Consider the following 22,068-nt stretch of genomic DNA (forward strand, 5'->3'; position numbering starts at 1 on the left):
AGACTCAACAGCCACTTCTGTGTAGACATCATGGAAAAGCCCATCTCTCCCTGCCCACATTCTGCAGCTGGTGCCCTGGCCCCTCTGCACTGGTGAGGCTGCAGCTGAGGGCAGCTGAGGCAGAGCCCTCCGGCCCACCCCAAGCAGCACCTTCCTCCCCTGTGCTGTCCCAGCAGCTGTAACTTCCCACCCCAGAGCTGCCCTGAACCACCATGAACTTCTGCAGCATGAGGTTCTCCAGAAGGAGAGCAGAGAGCAAGGGCCACACTGTGTCTGACTTGATCTGCTAATGTCTTGCTGACTTGAGCATCTCTGAGAGAGCTCAGAGGGAAGGATCACAGGGATCACAAAGCACCTGCTTACTGCTCCCAGGTGTCTGCCAGGTTGTCAATTAGAAAACAACTTCAAAAAGCCTTCTCACGAGTAACGGGATGGGCTGGGCTTCTGGGGAGGAGGGTCATTGCTTGAGCCCTGTGGCCTGATGGGGACAGGATTTCTATAAGCCCCAGGCTTGGTGGTACTGGCAGAAGAGTAGAGTTGGGGTCCTCAGGTGTTCCCCAGCCCAGCTGGGGATAAGGAAGGATCTGCAGGCTGGACCCCACTGTGTGTCCCAGCAGGGATGGTGTGGAGCTGAGCCCCTGAGGCAGGGTCTGTGGGAGGGTCTCCCAGCAGAGTGGGTGCATGGCTCCACCTCTGCCAAAGGGGTTTGCCACCAGTGACGTCTCAAAACATTTCTTGCTTGCTTTTTTTTTTCCCCCCTCCCATTTCAAAAACAAACAAAAAAAGGGAATTTCTTAACTTGTGGTCAGCTCAGAAAGGAGAAGCTCCTGCCGAGGGAGCGCTGGGGACGGCGCCTGCGAGGAGAGGTGCCCGCTGCTCGAGAGGCTCCTCCAGCTGTGGCCACGCTGGGGGCTGCCTGGGGACATGGGCCCTGCTCTCCTGCTGCTCACCGCAGCCAGCATCTGCCACGGTAGGTACACCAGCCCCCACAGCCCTGCAGGGGCTCCATGTCACTCTGGGACACTTTTGGGATGCACTAAGGGTTTCCTGGGTGTCTGTGTTCCATGGGAGTGTTCCATCCCTCCTCAGGCAAAGAAAGGTGACAGCCTTGGTGAGGCTGGGGATGGGGTAAGTTGGATTAAGGGATGCTCAGCTCCCAGTGCCAGATGGGAAAGCTGGGCTCCCAGTTGTGTCCACTAAAAGTCTGCTGTGGGGTGGGACTGTCCCTGCTCTGGGTGCTGCTGCATGTGGTTGCTGCTGCTGCTGTGGAGAGGTTTGAGGAGCACACGTAGTGGAGACAGACCGTGTCTCCTTCATGGCATAGCAGGGAAGAGACACCACCTTGACATTTAGTGTAGATTGGGCTGCTGCAGCTTTCTGAACAGCATCCATTACAGAGGGAGGACAGTGGTGGAAAGAGGGTGTGTTGCTAGTCTGCTGGCTCTGGAGCCCAGCTGTGCTGAGAGCTTGCTCTTGGCTGTCTGCAGCACTGCCAGGGTAAGGCCAAGGGGTTTGGAAAGGTGCACATAGCATAGGAAGAGCCTTGGCAGTGAGGAGACAAGGAAAGGGAAACTTCTCTCTGTTTAGGTCTGGGTGAGGGTTAGGAGGAAGAAGAGCTTCAGCTTAGTGTCCTAAGGGAAACTGCCTCTGTCCAAATGGAGGTTTCCAAACCCACCTGGATGTGTTACTGTGTGAGCTGATCAAAGTGAGCCTGTTTTAGCAGGGGGCTGGATGACCTTTGGAGGTCCCTTCCAACCCCCACTATGATTCTATGAAATGGGGTGAGAGCTGGGGATGCTTGGCCTGCAGTTGACTCAAGTCAGCTGTGTCAGTCCCTTCCAACACACTCTGTGCCTGGCTGGAGGTGTCCAAGGGCTGCTCTTTCTGGTGGTTATGGCACTCACAACGTGGCTGTAGAGCCACAATGTGATGGAAACAGATTTAGGCAGCCAAGAAGGGAAAGGTGAACACGCCTGGTTTTTGATGCCGTGGGGATGGCCAAGTGGTGACAACCCATCAATGTCAAACTAAGCATGTCTGGAGGTTTGCAACCAGACAGACAGAAACTAGTATCACTGATCTTTCATCTTGAGCGCTAGCAGTCTCCAATCTTGTGTGGCACTTTCCTTCATGCTTCTGCTGAGGTGGCTTCCCACACAACGAGACTCTGGTGTGAAGTCTCCCCTGGAAGAGGACAATCTAGGTGGGGAACGTATTCAGTACCTAACAGGGAGGCAACACGTTGCTCTCGAGCCACTGCTGTGTCTGTATTGTCAACCCAGGTAATTTGCATCGCTCTCACTGTTGCATTGCATGGTGTTTCACTTCAAGTCATGCCTTTGGTGTTCAAGCTTTCCCAGCTCTGCTGGGAACTGGCTTGTGAAGGCTGTAGGCTTTTAGTTTCTACGGGGGTTTTTAAGATAATAGAGAAAAGGCAGGTCTGATGCAGATTTGCGAGAGATCATAACGATATCTGTCAGGTTGTCTCTGAAGGTTTCTTGAGGCACTGGGCAATGTAGATCACCAGCTGTGCCATCCCCATCAGTCACTGTCACCTGTCAAGGTGCTAGACACACACTTGTCTGAGTGCCATCAGTGTTGGCTGTCTGCAGCACAAAGCTCAGTATGGCAGGGTTGTCCAAAGTAAGAGCCTCAAGCTGAAGCCAGAGCCTGACTTCCTTCTCCTACTTTTTGGGTTGCAAGTGCATCTTCTGAGAGTAGCCAGGGCTGAGGTTGTATGAACGTTATGATTTGTGCTCTTGCTGGGGAGGCGTTGGGGGCTCAGATTCCAGCTTCAGATCAAGCAGAGGGAGGATTTGAAACCTGATCAGCTCACAACCCTCTTGGCCATCCATCTTCCTGAGGGGTTTTTTTGTCTTGTTGTGGATGAATCTAAACCTCTGAGGTAGAAGTCCCAGGGAGAGATGTGATAAGCACCCTTTTCCTCACGCCCCACCAGAGACTGTAGGTGAAACTGGGAATGTTGTCCTCAGAGACCAGGCTTTTTCCCTCCAATCACTGAGGAGGAGCAAGGGGACCTCAGTCCTGGAATAAGTCCCTCCCAGGGACAGACCTTAGCCTAGTTATCCCCAGGACCAAGTCAAGGTCCTGGGGACTGGTTTCTATGGTAAAGTTCTTGAGCCTCTGTATCTTACCAGCCTCCACTTCTCCTTCCTCACCATTTCCAAACCCTCAGCAGAGGAAAGTAATGTTTTGGCTGGCATGGGAGAGGCAGAGACAGAGCCTGCAGCTGTAACCAGAGATCATGGTTACACAATCCAAGTGTGGTAAAGCCTTTGGCCAGCAGTTACTGGCAATGCTGCGGAAGCTGCTGGAGAGCAGCAGAGAGACATCCTTGGGCTTCGTGCAAGATTGCACAGTGGTCAGCAGGGAGAAAGCCTCCCCCAGCAGCCCTGCTTCCCCATTCTGGAAAAGGAGCCTCTGGTCTAAGTCATCCCCCAGCACACATGAGGGAGAGGATGCTTGGGTGGCCTTCACCTGGCGTTGTCCTCTCTTTAGTGCCTCTGCCCCATCTGTCCTCGCTCCAGTTGTGTGGTGAATGTGCCATTGACAGGAGTCTCCAGTGACAGCCTAAAGGCTGCTGGTCTCTTCACTGTTGTGGAGAGCACCTGCCCTGAGCCTTTTCTGGCTACAGCACCTCAAGAGGAACTGGAGGATGATGCCTACAAGGACACAGAGGTACCTGTCTCTTGCCTGTCTTGTCCTCTTGCTGTGGCCAGGCCGAGGACAGTTTCAGCATGTTCTTTCCCTGAGCCACTTTGAGTGCAGCCATGAGTCAGAGTTTGGCTCCTGCAGTAAATGGTGCTGGAGCCTAGAGCGGAGAATAACTAAGGGAAAAACATCCACAGATAGAGTAAAAGCAACAGAAATATTTCAAGCCCAACTAGAAAATACAGCTTAGCAAAAAAAAGGGAGGAACGTTGTACCTTAGATAAGTGGAAAGTGTGGCTTTGCAAAGCATTCTGGGATATGTTTTTCTCCACTCTGGGAACACATGAGGCTTTTCCTCTTTCCACAGAAAGATAAAAGCATCACACCAGGGAGATGTCAAATGTTCCATGCTCCGAAGCTCCCTGCCCTCCCCTTCCCCCTAGACGGTCAGCCGGTTTGATCCAGGCCTTGTTTGATCCCCCAGGCAACTGCAGCATTGTCACTCCAGCAATGCTCCCCAGGGCCTCGAGTCTTGAATTCTTGACCCTCCAGTACACAGAGAGAGGCATCAGCCCAAGGCTGCTTAAATGATGATGCTCTTTGAGCTCTGATTGATGGACTCTGGTGTTACAGCCCTGAGCACAGCTGATAGCACAGGACACGTCTGTACCTTGGACATGGTCTTCCTAACCAAAGGAGCTGTGAGCGGGGGTGGATGAGGATGGTGCCTGCTGCTTCTGCTGGCTGTGTGACAGGGACAGTGCCCAGGGCAGCACCTGGGAGCAGATTTGCTTTAAACTCTCAGCTACCCATCACCATAAGCAGCCTTCTCTTCCTGCAAGAAGGGCTATAACATCTGGACACTGCTTCTCTTTCCTCTGAAGGGTATGCAAATACAGTTGGTGCCATCACAGAGTGCTTTGCCCTCTCCCACTTCCTGATGAATTAAGGGGTTTTATGTTCATATGGATGACAAGTCTTCCAACTAAAAAGCTCCCCTGAGTCCAGAGCAATCTTGAGGCATCACAAGACCAAACTGAGCCCTTGTTTCTGCTGCCAGCTCCCCAGAGGAGCACTGCCTGCAGAGACCTCCTCTCCACAGAGCAAGGAATTGATAAACTGGGCAGCTACCTTTGTACTTTGTGTTATTTGAACCTGGGCTTGTGTCCCTTTAAGATGTGAGGATGGGAAAGCAGAAGTGGGAGAACAGCCCTGGATAGGGGCTGGCGGGGGAGTGCAGAGCCCCTCAAGCACAGATAGCCCTTTGCAATGTGTTTCCTGTCCTCCCTGAAGGCCTGCTGGAGGGGTGATCGGACTGCTCCTTCCCTACCCCCGCGGCACTGATTCATTTCTCACTTCCCCCCCCACACTAAATATAGGTGGTGACTCAAAGAACTCGCTGACATGGCAAAACGGGAAAAAATATTTCCCCCTGACACTAAGGGCTGGAGTGGGACCCTGGTTCCCCTTTATCCAGCCAGCAGCAGAGTCATCTTCAAAGGATGGCATCAGAAATGCAGCTGTATGCAGCGCCAGCACGGCCTGGTGTGCTGGATGAACACCCGCAGCTCTGGGCTTTCATGAGCCCCATAGCTTTTCTGTGCCTCAGTTTACCACAGCCAGGTGTGAATAATAGTGCTGGCCCATTTCATAATGTTTTGATGGTATCTGCGAGGAGAATGCACCGTGTGACCCTCTGATAAAGCATATGTAGTCATCCTTCAAAAGCCAGTACCTGGCCACCAAAGAGCCAGTCTTCCCGACAGGCAGGCACTGACCTCCCCCTCCACGCGAGCTCCCCAGTGCAACAGAAAGCCCTGCCCACTAGACTCAGACTCACCCAAACGGTGTTGTAAGCTGACACACCTTGTAAAGTATGTCCTCGTGTCCTGGTGCTCCAGATGTTCACATGTGGCATTTTCTCTCTTCCCTGAAATTCATTCCTCGGAATATCAGGCCGTAGCAGTCTGGTGAGACAGAGAATGGCTGGAGTGATGTGAGCCAGAAAGCCAGTCTGAATGCCAAGGCCAGCCTCTTCCTGAAGCTGGGCTTACTCCATGCTCAGCAGCGGGAACTCTTACGGAGCACCTTTAAGGATCCTTTTTGTGTCCTCAGCTCTTCATCTTTTCTTTGTAGGCTTGGGATCTCCAGTGATCAGCCCCGACCTCCCCGCTCTGGTCGTCAACACGGGTGATCCAGTCACCTTGCACTGCTCAGGAGAGTCCGAAGTTGAATGGAAAAGCCGAAAGGACACATTCAGCAACCACACCAGCAGCACACTCAGTATTCCCAAGGCCACTTACAGGGACACAGGCACCTATAAGTGTGCCTATGTCAACAGCAGTGCTGAGGGCATTGCCAGTGTGCATCTGTTCGTGCGAGGTAAGCACGCTGCCCCTCGCTCAATCTGTGGGCAGAGTGGGCTCCTTTCAGGGAGCACAGCCCTCTGTGTCCTCTCTGCTGTGTGTGTGTTTGGGGAGCAGGCTGGGCTCGTAGTGGGGCTGTGGCTCATCCACAACCATGTAAACCCACATAAAATGGGGCCCATGGCTGAGGCACTGGAGTAGAGTGCAGAGCAGCTACGTCTTGTGTGTACCTGCGAGTGGCCTGGACCTCTCCCTCCATTTACCTTGGCTTCCTTTCCTGAAAAAAACAGTGATGAAGATCTGTGTGGTGTTGTAATGAGCAGTGGGATTTGGAAACTATATTGCCAGTGCTCCAGATAAGGGAGAGAATCCCATTAATCACATCCTCAAAACATGACCTGAGCCCCAAGCATTCTTCTACCCCAGAAGCGATGTGGTGGTAGCTCCACCTCTTGAATTCAGCCCTTCCCTTGTACCAGAGGTACTGTCCTGGACAGCGAAACTGGAGGCCTGATAAATAAAACCCAGTCTGTTGCCTGTGCATGTTTGTGAGTTGACTGCTGAGCCCTCCTCAAATGCTTTAGCTGGAGTCGGGCTTGTTATGTGAGTTTTTGGAGGCTGAGTCAGGCTGAGTCAGGCCTGCCCCAGCATCGAACTCCCACTGGGCAGCAATGCTGGAGGCTTGCCTGTGCTGGAATATTTCTCATCTCCAACACATTTTCTGATCCCTTCTTTGTCCTACCTTGCCTCCTCCACAGACCCCAGGAACGTGTGGTACACGCCAACGTTCCGGATCCTGGTGACCAGGGGTGGCAATGCTGAGCTCCCCTGCCTCATCACAGCCCCTGAGTACGGATCCAGCGTGACTCTCGTAACGGATGACGCCTCTCAGCTCTCACCCGGGACCAACTATTCTTTCAGTCCTGAGAAAGGGATAACACTATACAATGTGCAAAGCAAGCAGAAGGGCTCTTACCGATGCCAAGCTGTGGTAAACGGAAAAACAGAGAAATCATCAAGAATAAGGCTGATTGTGGAAGAAGGTAAAGGATTAGGATTGCTGCTGTGCTCAGGGGGACAGCAATAGCTAAGCTGCCCTCAGTAGGGAACTGTAGAGACAGTTCAGTTCAATGTGGGGACAATTAAAGAAAAGCTCCTTGCCAGCAGCAGGAAAGATCTTCTGAACCTGCAGTCTTTACACGGTATTTAATGGAGTCAAAATCCCATCAGCTTCTGGCAAACTGGCTCCTTCAGGTGGGTCTGCATGGGTTCAGCAGTGTGCAAATCTCTGCAGACACTGTCACAGAACAGAGAAAAAAGTCCACCTATCTTCCTGATACTCTCCAAGCCCTCAGACTCAGGGTATAACCATGACAGAAGGTTCTCCTTCTCTTCCACCCCACAGTGACAGCTGCTGAGCTCTCCTGCACCTGTACTGTGTCCTATAGACATGCACAGAAAGAGTGATGATCCCTGGGGAAGGAGAAGGCTGGGGATAAAGAGAGGATGGAAAGGAGAAGGCAGTCAGGGCCCTGGGGAGTCTCCAAAGCACCCAAGGTCACTGGGCCAACTGATGTTGAACCTTTCCCTGCTTGCCTTTATGTAGCACTGGAGAAACCTGTGTCGGTGCTGATGGACCCTATAGACCATGTGCGCATCGTGGGTGAACCTTTCCAAGTCACTTGCAGAGTGATTGCTCCTTCCCACAAGTACGACATCAGATGGGTGACAGCAGCAAAGAGCGTAAGTTGAAATGTGCAGCCTCAAGGAGGTGTGGGGCTTTCCTGGAAACCATCAGGCATAGACTGGTAAAAACTGTCCAGACTCAAGTCACCGGCAGCAAAGCCTCCAACTGCCCAAACAAAGCAGCTATTCAAACGATCTGTAGGGATCTGCATGTGGCCGTCCTTTCCTTGGGGGGACACAGGGTTAAGAATCTCCATGCAGGAGATAAGGACAGCATGCTGTCTCATCTGAGTTCTTTGAGGAGGAGCCACAGTACCTATTAAGGCAACATTTCTCCACCCAGCCCTGCCAGGGCTTATAAAGCAGCAAACATATTCAGGACATACAGTTCCCCAGAGAAAAGATATGAGTGAAGAAAGGGAATGCATTTCAAACCCCTTGTGCTGACTTTTAACTGCAAGATGGTTAGATAAGGTTTGCTAGAAGTCATTTTATCTGATGCTTTTATTGAGGAGTTGAAATATCACACAGATACATTTGGACCCCATGATGTCAGGACAATTTGCAATCAGAAGGCTGACAATAGCTAAATCCCGAAGTGCTGTGGAATATCTGCCCAGAGTACTTGGGTTTAACACGCCTCTTGATCTCCACACAGATAGCTTTCAGTGACAAGGGCTCTGTAATGGAGCTTATTAGCCCAGAACAGGAGGTGCTGGGTATGTTTGTCATAAATACCATTCGGTTCCATCCTGTGCCCTTCCAACGAAGTGCCCGATGTTCTCTCCCTGCCTGACAGGTCAGGAGAACTAAAAAACCGAGCTTTGAGAATGACAGCTACTTCATCAGTGACACCGTGTCCATTCCAGAGGTGACGGTGGAAGATAGTGGGACCTACACTTGTGTAGCTAACAACTCAGCAGGGCTCAGGAACGCCTCGACAACGCTGAGGGTGGTAGGTGAGTGTCTCCACAAAAGCTCATGAAGGGGTGGGCTGACTCACACCCAGTCTTGAGTATTTGCTGCTTCTGCCTCCATCTTGTTCTTAGTTTTGTTGTTGGAAACATCATTCTTGCTCGTGCCTGAAGGCTCATGTGAAAGCTGTGGAGCTGCTGAGGAAGGAACTGGTGTTCTCTTACCATAGAATCCTAGAATTGTTTGATTGGAAAAGACCTTTTAAGATCATTGAGTCCAACCACTGACCTGCCAAGCCCACCACCAACTCACATTCCTTCATGTCTCGAGGAGCAGGAGGACGTTTGGGGGATTCTGCATGAAAAATTGGAAAGCTTTTCTCAATTTCTGCTTGTATATAAACAGCTTTAAAACAAATAAATAAGCAAACAATAATGGGGCCAGGTTATGACCAAGACTAGGAAAGGCAGTATGGAAGGAAGGGCAGCCACGTGAGCAGAGCATGAATCTTTGTCTCTTCCAGTAACAGATCCATTCAGGTCTACTATACATCTGCTTGTATCTCGACAGAAAACTTCTCCTTGCAGCTTGCAGGCTGGGGTTTGCTGACTACCCAAAGCCACTACATGCTATGGCTCAGAGGGCTTGGTCTGAGCTGTTTCCAAGGACGCAGTGGGGAGTTTAGTGAAGGGGCTTGTCTTACAATGGTAGGGGTTGGAAGGGGCCTCTAGAGATCATTCAGTCTTCTGTGCATGATGAGGAGGTATGGTTTTAGCCTCATCAGTTATTAGGATACAGCATGTAAAACCTCTTTCCCTGTGAGAGTTCAAGTAAGATATTCCAGCTCTCAGGCAGACTAATCCAAGCTGCCATGGCAAAGGAGCAACTCAGAAATACTCCTTTGGCAACATAATCTGTGTAATGCCTCATTCCCTCTCGGAGTCTCCCAGCTGAGGCTCCTCTTTCAATAATGGTTCATTTATGAAGCTGGTGTAAGCTTGTTTCAGGTCTCTGGATATGCCTGCTGACAGTCATGCTCTCCTCCACCCTGCAGAGAGAGGTTATGTGTTCCTGACCCCAGTCCAAGCCACAAGCCAGGAGGTTGCTTTGGGAGAGAGTCTGGAGCTACAGGTGCACATCGAGGCTTACCCAAAACTTCTGCACTGGGGCTGGGAGCACACAAACCCCTTGAAGAACTCTGAGACCACCACATTCAAGGGCCAAATGATCTCTGGAAACAACTGGTATGTGCTCTTTCTCTCCTACACTGGCTGTGGCATGTTTCCAATGGGCAGACCCCATGCTACTGGCTGACAGAAAAATCCGAGTTTAAGGAGGGAAGCTGTTCTGCTTTTCTATCTTCTCTTTCCAGTATTCTTAGCAAACCACCATGAGCAGGTCTGATCAGGTCAAGGAGGACATCACCACTAACTTGGCCACCTTCTCTTTAGAAAACCTTGTGGAAGTCAGTATCACATTTGTGGGATGGTTGTTCAAGTTCATGCTCTCCTTGCAGAAAGAAATTGCAGGGATGGATAAACAGTACACAAACCCAAATTCCCTCACTGCTCCTCAGACCTCTCCCATGCTTGGTGGTCTGGAAAGTGTATGGACTAAGTGGCACTGCATAGTCCATGTCAGGAGAAGCCAGAAACATCGTTGTGTGGCAGAGACCTAACAGAGGGCACAGCCCTGCCCTTCCAAAGCCTGCAGCCAACTGCACACAAAAGGAGGCTGAAAGAGAATCGCTGCATTTGTTAGGGAGTTTTGGCAATTCCCCTTTCATTTTCTTAGAAACCCAGAAGAATCCACAAGAGGAACTCTGGCACTCAGCAGGCATGATGGCCTTAGGGCAAACTCTTGTGCATCTGGGTCTGAGCTGGAGGCAGAGGGGACAGGGCCCTGGGGACTGTGACTTGATGGGCTAAGAAATGGGAAGAACTATGCTAAAGGCAGGAGGACCAGCATCCTCTGGCCCTTCAAAGGCAGTGATTTAGATGTTAAACTCTCCTTCTTTCTGAGTATTCAGCCACCTTTCAGAAGTGCTGTGCAATTGGGTGGCAAAACATCTTTCCTCTAAGGAAGATCAGATCCTCCCTTCTTCCCCTGAAGAAGCAAGTAGCAGATTCCCTTCAGGGGCTGGGATTAGTGCTAGGAAGTGTTAACTCACTCCCAGGCACAGGAACCAGGTGCACCTTGCTGAGCAAAGACTTTGAGTGGTGAGTTTCCTCACAAGGCACAGCTTTCTTCATGGTGCTCCCTCTCTCTGCACAGGTATAACAACACACTCCTCCTGAATCGCCTGCAGGAGGGAGAGGGAGGGCTCTACACGTTTTATGCCCTCAACAGTGAGACCAATGCATCAGTTACCTTCAGTATTTCTGTGAAATGTAAGTGTTTGCATTGCCCATTCTTTCTCCCTGTATGCCTTGGGGCTGCTAGGAGTACTAGGGTGCTCCCAGCCCAGCACCCACAGGGTACACAGCCAGACCACACCTGGGAGCCAACCCAGACCTGTGCACAGCACAGGTATTCCTGTTGTCTCACTGTTGTACCCATGGAAGGTGAATCAGAGTACAGGGCATGTGCTTTTCCTTTGGTCATAGCACTGGCTGTTTATCTGTCTTTCCTAACAGCTCCTCCAAGGGTCTGCAAGATCAAGGTGCCAGCCAATGACTCCAGCATCCTCCAGTGCATGGCCATCGGTTACCCTGCCCCACGCATCGAGTGGTACCAGTGCCCCACTCACTCAGACAGGTGAGAAATGCCCAGGAGCCTGAGAACCTCCCAGCTCTGCACCTGCCCTGGCTGTGCTGGGGTTTGCTGAGCACACGGTGTGGGTTTGTTACAGGCAATACAACAGAGCCTGCTCTGTAGCAGCAACATGGATGTTGCCCTGCTGAAAAAAAAGAGAAGGGTTTGGGAGCTGTCTGTTCTGAGGAGAAGGGGCAGGCACTATTCCTAAAGTCCTGAGCTGGAAGAGTTCAGCCACCTGTGATTCATGCTCTCCCAGTGCTTTTCTGAGGAACATATGGATCCCTGGGAGAAGTGCTCTGGTATAGCCAGCCCTACATCCTGGCTGGCGATAGTCATCTTTCTGGGACCTCCACAGGCCTGAGGCTCCACAGAGCACAGGCTTGCTGAGCTACAGCATGAGGAGAAGCAACTGCAGCTGCCTGGATGGGTTGTTGTGTCTCACTACTAGCCCCATTCAAGGAGGGAACTGCTGGCAGTTAAGACTCTGTCTCTACAGGACTTGGATGTTCAGGGAGAGGTTTTTAACTGAGCTGAGAGTGACCTGTCTCATAATGCTGCAACACTAATTCCCAGTGTCTCTACTCTAGTCTGAGACAGGCAGAGATTCAGGAGCGAGCAGCTGTGCTGCTGAGAAGGCTCATTCCCTCTGCTTGGTGTCTCTGCAGGTACAACGAGGAGTATCGGCTGCTCCTGAATGTCTCCAGTCCCCAGCTGGTGAGCACGTTGCCCTTCCAAGAGGTGGAGGTGGAGAGCATCATCCCCTTCCAGGAGCTGGGGCACAACTTCACCTTTTGCTGCGTGGCTGTTAACAGAGAGGGGAATGCTTCTGACATGTTTCACTCGCTCACCATCACCAGTAAGATACAAACCAGCAGCTTGGCTGAGGAGGGGAGAATGTTTGGGCTTTTGAGGACACATCTTCCTATGTGTACTATGTGTATGTCCCTACTGTCTTGCAAGAGAGGTGGAATAGATTCCACAAACCCTCTGCCTTCACAGGAGGGGGGAGGCTTTGGCATTTGGCAGTCCTAGGAGCCTCGTGGGAATTTCTGGCTGGGCATAGGCTGGTGCCAAAGGCTGAGCCATGCCAGGAACACCTTGTAACTGCAAGACCTAGGTCCAGGGTGCAGGCAGCTGCTGCTCAACCCACTGGGGTCCAAGGGATGCATCTTTTGATGAGAGTGTTTATACCACACGGATTTTGGTCCTCAGCCAGACCTGCACCCTGTGCTGTTTGTGTGGAAATTGGGGTGCGTGACGGGAGCCATTGCAGTTTGGCATCAAGAAGCTCTCTCGGTTCACAGCAGCTCACTTGGGTGTCTGAGGCCAGCCCCGGGCCACGTTGCAGATGGGGGAAACAAAAGTAAAGAGCTGGGCAAAATGCTCCCAGAGATGGAATTGAAATGGAAGTGTTTTACTCATCCTTGGGTCTTTTTGCTCCTCCAGGAAATGTCATGGCCCCTCCAAACAAGCTCTTCAGCCCCATTCTCTCCACCTGCATAGGCACATCGGTCCTGCTGCTCCTTCTACTCCTCTTCCTCCTCTACAAGTACAACCAGGTCAGATTCCCTGATGCCCAGCAAGGGCTGCTGGGCCTGCCCAGCCTCGGGGACCACGTGGCCTCTGTGTGCAGCCACAGGCAGGGACCATTCAGCTTGGGGGTACCAGGCAACCTCCCCCTCTAACTTCCACTGCCTCCCACCTTCCCCCAGGAGCTTCCTGCTGCAGGGCAAAGCTCATGCGCCAAACTCACTCTGTTAACACCTCTCCTACCCTGTTCTCGTGGTCACTGTGGATATTCTTTGGTGTCAGACAGAGGTGCTTGCTCTGTGCTGTCAGCTGCAGCTGGGTTTGCTCTGGTCACCATGAATTCATGAATCCACAGACTGAATTAAGGAGGAAAAAAAACCAGTTTGCATCTACTTTTTATTCTCCTCCCTGCTTTATAAAACACTGCCTTTAGGTGGAAACAGTGAGATAGAAAGCATTTGTCTCCAGGAAATCTTGGTCACTATTTTTCTACCAGAACTTGTCCCATTTTCTCTGCAAGGCTCTCTCTCAGCATTTGGAGTCCTTCCCAGGTTTTTTTTTCCCCATGAACTGTACCAATCAATAGCCATTTCTGCTTCATCAGTGGGGGACAATGCCCTGGTTTTCAGCTCTGCCTTCTGACACTCTTCCTTTGACAGCTCATCAAGGCCACAAAATTTGCAGCAAAGCTCTGGTGCTGCTTGTCAGGAGATCCAGCAGTGCCCTCTCCCAGAGAAGCATCTACAGCTTTTCAGGCAGAGATGTCTTTGGCCAGTAGTCCTGAGAAAGAGAGAAGAGTGAATTGATGTGTAAGCACAGCTCTGAAGAAATAGCTTTTAGGAAGGCCTTGTAAGCCCAAGAGAGGCAGGACATGTTTATCAATGACCTTGCCTCTCTCAGCCATGGGCTTCTTGAACCATGGCTGCTGGCTGCAGTGGAGCTGAAAGCAGCTCCCGATGTGAGCAGGCAACTGCAGATAAACCGAGTGCATGTGACATTCTTTGTGAGGGCCCTTCACCAGGAACTGTGCTGCTTGGAGCATCCTGTCTGGGCCTTTTTCCTCAGCCCTGCGTGGGCTGAGGTGCTCTGAGGGGAAGAAAAAAGCAGCAGTATGGGGAAGAAAACAAACAGACGCTTTGCATCCAAACCGTAGATCTGTTTGCCTCGGTTATGGTCCCTCACGCCTGTGCTAACCCAGTCTGCTCACACACTGCATCCTTGGGGAAGTGGTGAGGGGAAGCAGTTCAGCACACACCTCCCAGTACCTGGTACATAAGGAGTTTCATCAGGGTCATGATCACCCCACCCCTGCTTCCCTGTGTCTGCCTAGATGGACCTGGGACCATTTGCCCTACACGGTGCTCCCATGCTGAGCTACTCCAATGCCCTTCTCTGTACTGGTGCCTCCAGCCATGAACATGAACAACATGAACAACATGAACAACACCCAGCACAAGCTGGCAACTGCCCCTGCCCACGGGCTCCAGCACTGCTTCTCTCTGCTTTGTATGGTTACTTCTGCCGTGAGATTCGTGGAAAAGAGAAGAAATTCTTACTTCTCTTTCTCCATTTCTTTTTTTTTCCCCTGTAAGGGAAGCAGGGCTGGGCCAGCTCCACCATTCTGCTGTGCTCAGCAATGCAGGGTACCAAAGAAGACACAGTGGGGACATCTTCTTCCAGCACCAGCTGGGCTCCATCAGCCTCTGGTCTGGTGGGATACACTGGCTTTGTGAGGGCAACAGGCTGCTTTAAGTGAAAGGAGCAAGAGAGCTTCCCTCTGTCATGGGTGATGACTCCAAGGGACTTTGTAACAGCAAAGGGATCAAGCTATACAGACAAAGCCTCTCTCACTTAGCTCAAAGAAAGAAATATTTGATGGGCTGAAACCCAAGTCTCCTCTCTGTGCCCGCAGGGTGAGAGCTACAGTGTGTGCTGGGACTGGGGAACCTTCAGAACATGATGAACATTGAGTAACTGGAGTCTCTTCCTTACAGAAACCGAAGTACCAGGTGCGGTGGAAGATCATTGAGGCCTGTGAAGGGAATAACTACATCTTTATCGACCCCACTCAGCTGCCATATAATGAAAAATGGGAGTTTCCCAGGAATAATCTCCAGTTTGGTAAGAAACCTTCCTTCCTGCTTGCCCAGTGGCATGCAGCTCACCACAGAGCTGAAATGCTCTGAGGGATAGAGACAAAGCAACTGGACAACACCCAAAGCTGAATCCAGATGTTCCAGCAACATCCTTAACCAGGTCTTGCTGCACTCTTCCACACAGGGTGGCAAGTGGTAGGCTACAGCCTCCCTCCTCTGCTCTGAGGAAGGCTAGGAGGACCATGTTCTTCCTCTCACATCTCTGGGGTCAATCCTAATGCACAGAGCTGGTGAGCCCGTGCTTGGACATGGCTTCTCTCATACCATCTTTGCTCACAGTAGAGTTCCCCTCACATGCTAACCAGCTCCTGACTAAAGGATATGTCATCTTGTCTGGGCTTGGCAGGAATCCTCACTCACCAGAAATCCTCAAGGCTATGGCAGGACAACTGATGGATCTTTTGTTCTGGAAAGGATCTTACAAGCACTTTTTTTCCCTCTGCAGGAAAAACTCTTGGAGCAGGAGCCTTTGGAAAAGTGGTAGAAGCCACTGCTTTTGGTCTGGGTAAAGAAGATTCAGTCCTCAAAGTGGCTGTGAAGATGCTGAAGTGTAAGTAAGCCTGCTGCAACTCCCAAAGGCTGAGCTCACCCCTCCGTCTCCTTTGGGCAGGATGTAGTGTGTGTGTGTTCACCACTTGTTGGTGCTTCCAGGATGCAACATCTCCTTTTTCAGATGTTGCTTTGCCAAGCACTGGTACTGCAATCACGCTGCTGTCATTTTTGTGGACAGCTGTGGCCAGAGGCACAGACAGGGGACACAATTTCCTCTCTGAGAGTCTCCTCCTTTAGCTCCATATATCTGTCTACACCTTTTCCTGTCCTCTCCCATCATCTCTTCCTCATCTTGCCCTTACTCCTTCCCATGGCCCTTCTCCTCTGGTCTTGCAGCATCGGCAGACACGGATGAGCAGGAGGCTCTCATGTCTGAGCTGAAGATCATGAGTCACTTGGGTCACCACGAGAACATCGTTAACCTGCTGGGAGCATGTACTTATGGAGGTAGGATCCCACAGCCCCGCTTGGCCCGTGGCCTGCTCCTCCGAGGCTCTTCCCTCTCCCCAGGCTCACGCAGAGGCAGCTGAAGGCTCTGTGGCCTGTTTATGAACCTGTGGCTTTGCAAGGGTCCATGGGGTGGTCATTCTCAGACATGCTTATGTGCAGTGTGGCTTCTGCTGCTCCTCCCAGGGAAAGCCGTCCTCAGGACAGGTCACAGTAACGTCAGTGAATCCTTTCTGCCTCTCTCCCAGGCCCAATCCTTGTCATCACCGAGTACTGTCGCTATGGAGATCTGCTGAATTTCCTGCGGAGGAAGGCCGAATCCATAATGATCCAGGATTCTGCCCTGGATACGTCTTTAGACAGTGCTGCTGATTACAAAAACATTGACCTAGAGAAGAAATACATCCGCAGGTAGGAGCAGAGCTCGGGTGGCCACAGGGCTGAGCAGTGCAGGGCCTGGGTACTTGCTGGGAGAATTGTGCAGAGAGCTGTGCTGCGAAGAGATTAAGGCCAGAGGTCTGGGGACACGCAGAACAGCAGGATGTAAAAGCCAGTGCAGTTAAAATACAAAGATTTTCCCAAATCTTTGACAGTGGTTGCTGAATAACCCACAGTAAATCCAGGTTTCAGTCCAGACTGCCTTCCCACAAACTGGAATCAACACTTTTTGGCTTCCTGCACTGTTGGGCACGTAGGTTTTGCAGGGCTCCCCATCAGCCAAGGGCAGCTCCTTGACAGAAGGGGAGCAGTAGTTGGAGCCCCACACCACAGGGCACTCAGGTCTCCTTTCTGAGCCAGCATCAACCTTGAGTTTCCCTTCACTTGTAAGCCTCTAGCTAAGCTGTTTCCTGCAGGCAGGGGTGGGGTTTCTTCTCTCAGTGGATGCGGCAGAAGGTACTATGGGAGGGCTGCTAACAATCTGCCTCCATCTCTGTTGCTTCTGACTCAGTGACAGTGGCTTCTCAAGCCAGGGTTTGGAGACATATGTTGAAATGAGGCCTGTGTTGTCATCATCATCATCTTCAGCATCGTCAGATTCTGTGCAAGCCAGGGGTGAGTTAAAGGCTCATTTCTGTATTTTTGTGATGTCTTTATTGTGGTCATCCTTTCTGGTGTATCTCTGGGGAACTGTGACACAGCATAGCTTGCATTACTCACCAGGCTCGCTGCAGCCCTAAAACTCTGCTTTGAATTTCAGGGAAAAGCTCAGAGGAAGAAGATGAAACCAGGGAGGACCTCCGTCCCCTCAGCCTCTCTGACCTGCTGCAGTTCTCCAGCCAAGTGGCCCAGGGGATGGCATTCCTCGCCTCAAAGAATGTGAGTGCCAGGACAACAACTGCCCTGGCACCTGGGCAATGCCAGTCCAGCCCGGCTGCATGAGCCATCCCATCTGCATGAGGCTGGGGGTGCTTTTGGATGGGGTGACCGAGCTTAAGCAAGCTGCTGCTGGAAATGGCCCTCTCTGCTCCTGCTGTGGGGTTCTGACACGCCAGGCCAGGCCATGGTGCTTGGTGTTCTCCTCAGAGGCTGCATCTCCCCCAGGCTCCAGGCAGGCCATCATGGCAGGACAGTGCTCTGTGAGGGAACCCAGGGCTGTGCGTTGTGCTAGTCTCAACATTTTCCCCAAAGCTTTTACATGAGGTCAGGAACTGGGTTGTGAAGCTTTGTTGCATTGGCAGCTTCCCTGCTGCCTCAGGGACAAGGAACTGAAAGCGGCCGTTGAACTGCTGCCAGAGCTGCTCATCATCTAGAGGGTTGGAGAGTAACCCTATGACTGTCTCAGAGATGAGGACTGTGAGGACACAGTGTCAACAGCCCCTGACTCTGAGCCTCCTCCCATGGGGAAGAAGACAGCCCCAGGGGTGATTAAAGGACATGGTCTGAAGCCTCCCAATGTCTGAGGGTTGCAAATGAAGCAGTTGCAAGAAAACCTGCACTCGTGTGTGACACGGTGCCTCTTCAAGCACCGCATGTTCCCCTTGCCCCAACAAGTGTTGGTTCACTGACAGGCCTGGGCTGTAGGGAATTGTTGGGGGCTGCTGGGTCTCAGCTGCTCGCTCTTCTCCCCAGTGCATCCACCGTGACCTGGCAGCCAGGAACGTGCTCATTTCAGATGGACGCGTAGCCAAGATCTGTGACTTCGGCCTGGCCCGGGATATCATGAACGACTCCAACTATGTTGTAAAGGGCAATGTAAGTCATTAAAATGGGGAGAAGCTACAGGGGTAGAGGGGTGGAACAGGCAGGAGATGGGCACAGTGTAGGCTGCCAGCTTGTCCCAGGCTGCAGGACTGTGTGCTCTTCCAGGCTCGCCTGCCCGTGAAATGGATGGCCCCAGAGAGCATCTTTGACTGCATTTACACGGTGCAGAGTGATGTGTGGTCTTACGGCATCCTTCTCTGGGAGATCTTCTCCCTTGGTAAGAAAGAAGCAAGCTTGAAAACCTCTTTTATTTTTTATGGCTTATCACTGCCGTGATGTCTCTGCAGAAAAGTTCCCAAGGGAGGTTGACTTAGGCTGTAAAGCAGAGGGATGCTTCCTGAGGGACCATTGAAAACAATGGATCCTGAATGATTCGCTCTAACTTGAACTGCCTGAGGAGTAGCAGTGGGTCGGGCAGTGCTCCAGGCTGCCTCTTCCCACCCCCCACGGCTGGAAGGTTAAAGCTCTGATCTGACAGCCCCCTCTGCTCCCGTTACTGTCACAGGGAAAAGTCCCTATCCTGGCATGGTGGTGAACAGCAAGTTCTACAGCATGGTGAAGCAGGGATACCAGATGGCCAGGCCCGACTTCGCTCCCTTGGAAATGTGAGTGGAGGTGCTGAGCTGGGGTGAGAGAGTGGCTGCAGCTGTGCCATGGGGGTGGACATGGAGATGGCCCAGGGCTGCCTGTGGCTCCCAGGCATGCCTGACCTTGGGGTGCAGGTTGGATCCTGCCAGGCTACTGCGTCCTCCTGGAGGAGAGCAAGACCTGGGGCAGGCACTTGTGCTCCATCCAGTATTTCCCCCAGTTCTGGATGGGAAGATGAGAGAGCTCATGTTTTATGCCTACATTCCTGAATGTGGTGCATTTTACTTTTTTTCAGTCAGCTACTTTTGACCCAAGGTCTCTCAGAACAGGCCCATGTAGGTCACAGGAGGCAAAAGAGTTTAGGCTTAAAGAAAAAAGTTCTGAAGGCATAAGTCCCAGTGCTGATAGATCAGAGAACTTTGCTCCGTGCACTTCTGTGCTTGCCTTTCCCTGGAGCACTGCACACAAACTGCCTGTGGGTTTTAGGGACAGGAAGACAAGGGGTGGATTAGTCCCATGCGCCTGAGTTACAAAGTGCTGCAGCAGGAGCCTGGGGGTGCAGAGCCTGCAGCAGCTTTGCAGCTGCAGAGTGCAACCAGCCTGTCCCTGTTTGTCTCTGCAGATACAGCATCATGCAGGCGTGCTGGAGCCTGGAGCCCACTCACAGACCCACCTTCGACCAGATCGGCTGCTTCATTCAGAAAGAACTGGACGTGCATAAGGAGCAGGTGAGGACCTCTGGAGAGGAGAAAAGGGGGGTGATGTGCTTTCACCCCCCCTACATGAGCTCGGCTCCTGGACAGCTCTCCTGCTGTCTCTCCTTCCCTTGAGCAGATGGGAGCAGTTTAGTGTTGTTGGAAAGTGCAGAGGTATCCAGCCAGCCAAAGCAGTAACCTCTCTGTGCAGGACAGGGCTCCCCTTGCTGCAGCCCCTGGATGGGGGCTGCAGGGACAAAAGCTGTGCTGCCTTGGGGCTGCAGGCTGCAGCACCACACCAGCAGGGCACAGCTGTCCTGCCAGCAGCCCTGCCGGCACAGCACAGCCAGCCTGGAGCTCCAGCCCCAGCTGGCCATCCCTGCGAAGAGAGGTCACACACCACCCCAGGGATAGAAACACACTTTGGGGGTGGGTTTGTTTTTTGTTTTCAAGGACTACACCAACCTGCCCTCCACTGCTGAGCAAGACAGTGGCTGCGATACCTCCGGCTGCTGCGAGGAGTCCTGCGAGCAGGAGGAGAGTGGCCAGCCCCTTCTCAAGAGCAACAACTATCAGTTCTGTTAGCTGGTACCATCCCCCCGGGGCAGATCCCTGTCCTTCCCCCTGGGCAGAGCCCTGGGGCACAGGCACCTTCTGCTTTGGCTCTCCTCTCTGTGCTTTCCGAGTGTGTATCTCACTCGCTCCCTGAAAGGACAGTGCCAGTGACTCCAAACCAGGACTCAGCACAGGGGCCTCAAGATCTTTTCTCAAGCATGACATTGAGCTGTTAGGGTGATAACACGCTCCATCTCCACAAGGCAGAGAGGTCCCCGTCCCCTGCCTCCCCCCCACGGCCCTGAGGAGGCTGTGGGGAGGTGGGATTCTGTTTTGGGGGTTTTTAAATACGAGTTGAAGCCCAGAATGCGTTTCCAAGAGTCACTCCCATGATGACTGAAGCCTTGTGGTTAATGAGCACGTCTTGAACTAAATCGTGAAGCTGGAACTGCTCCCACCACCAGAAGCGGACCCTTTGTTGGTGGTCCTGCTCTCTTCCCTTTCTCAACCTGACCCTGGACATTGCAGAGTGTTTAGATATAGGTAAAACCTCTACTTAGCATTAAATATGCATTAACCTCTCCACTTCCTCATGCAACCTACCTCTGCAGCTGCTGCTTCTGCAGGGAGCGTGCGCGTGAAGCGAACAGAGAAGCCAAACCCAGGGTTATGTGAACTTGTGCCCCAGTAGGCAGAGGGGCAGCTCTTTCTCAGGTGAAATACAGAAAAAACAGTGCTGTTCCCTCTGAGCACTGACCACAACCCCAACCCAGGAAAGAATGGCAGCTTGAACAGGTCTGGAAATGATCACCACAGCACCTGTCCTACAGAACGTCTGCATCACTGGATGTGTAGCAATCACTGCCTTGGTCACAATTACAGATCTGCTCTTGTACAGATTTTCCTGAGTGTATTTTCAGTTGTACTGCTGAGGTAATTTTTTTTTTCCATAAGCTAGGGCCTAATGCCCTTAAACTTTTACTTCTTGTCTGGCTCTTGTCTGGGGTTACTAGTGCTACAGCCACCCCGGCCCTTGTAGCTGTCAGGAGTAGCTGAAGAACCTTCTGAGCTTCCCCTGCCTGGGCAGGTGAGGGCTCAGGCCGAGAGCCAGCAGGGCAGGCAGCCTCTGGCCTCCTGTGAGCAGTTACACTGGGGGCCACTTCTGATTCCATTAAACCGAGTTTTACACTAACACCCAGTGATTCATTCCTCCGTACTAAATAAAAAGCTAATTATTTCTGTCAGCATTATAAAGAATAAAATGAGATGTTTAACAAAAGGAGTCTCTTCCAGAGCTTTAAGGATTGTTCTCAGAGGGGAACAGAACAGAGCACAGGGTACTGCACTGGCCCCCCCTCCTCTCACCCCGTGACTCTGCTCCAGTCCCTCAGACAGCTCAGCACCAGTTCTCAAAACAGTTTACTTTTGTGTAATGCCAAAACTTATTAAAAGCAAGGTTTTCAAGCACTTTGCTCTGAATGGCCTGTCTGTAATTGGGAAAAATGAAGTAGTCCCTGTAATAATGGGGAGTTAATTTCAGTTGTGGAGATGAGACACCTGCCACCATCCCTGTGGCACAGACTGTGTGGGATGGGCAGTACAGAGGCAGGCAACCCCAGTGACCAGAGCCTCCAGCTCGCTGTGGCAGAAGCACCTGTAGCAGAGGCTTGGATGTAGCAGGAGTTTCAGCCCTGGCTGTTAACATACAGTCCAAAGAGAAGTTACTGTCACCTGCTGCACTCTCCTCTGAAAGTCGCCTCAGGAGCTGCCCAGTGCAGAGAAATGCAGACCAAGTGCAGGCAGAGCAGGGGAGTCAACTGTCTGCAGAAGCTACTTCCCTGCCACTCCGAAGAACTGTACCTTAGCTTTAGTGAGCAGGGTAACTTCAAGTGACACTGGTGAGTGGCCCAAGCAATTCTTCAAGCTGCTCCTCTGAGAACATCCTGC

General features: G+C 51.9%; 1 protein-coding gene across 1 annotated transcript; it reads left to right on the forward strand.

Moving 5' to 3' along the window:
• Positions 1-815: 815 nt before the first annotated feature.
• CSF1R (colony stimulating factor 1 receptor) lies at positions 816-21,588 on the forward strand. Its single transcript, XM_010208739.2, has 21 exons — positions 816-970; positions 5,809-6,054; positions 6,797-7,081; positions 7,645-7,781; positions 8,524-8,683; positions 9,694-9,883; positions 10,914-11,029; positions 11,276-11,396; positions 12,062-12,252; positions 12,843-12,955; positions 14,921-15,047; positions 15,528-15,632; positions 15,971-16,081; positions 16,330-16,492; positions 17,031-17,134; positions 17,280-17,398; positions 18,152-18,274; positions 18,389-18,500; positions 18,789-18,888; positions 19,494-19,599; positions 20,020-21,588. The coding sequence occupies exons 1-21, from the start codon at positions 925-927 to the stop codon at positions 20,149-20,151; spliced, it is 2,907 nt and encodes a 968-aa protein (XP_010207041.2). The 5' UTR covers positions 816-924; the 3' UTR covers positions 20,152-21,588.
• Positions 21,589-22,068: the final 480 nt, after the last annotated feature.

Source organism: Colius striatus, chromosome 9 (assembly GCF_028858725.1).
Source record: "Colius striatus isolate bColStr4 chromosome 9, bColStr4.1.hap1, whole genome shotgun sequence".
NCBI lineage: Eukaryota > Metazoa > Chordata > Aves > Coliiformes > Coliidae > Colius > Colius striatus.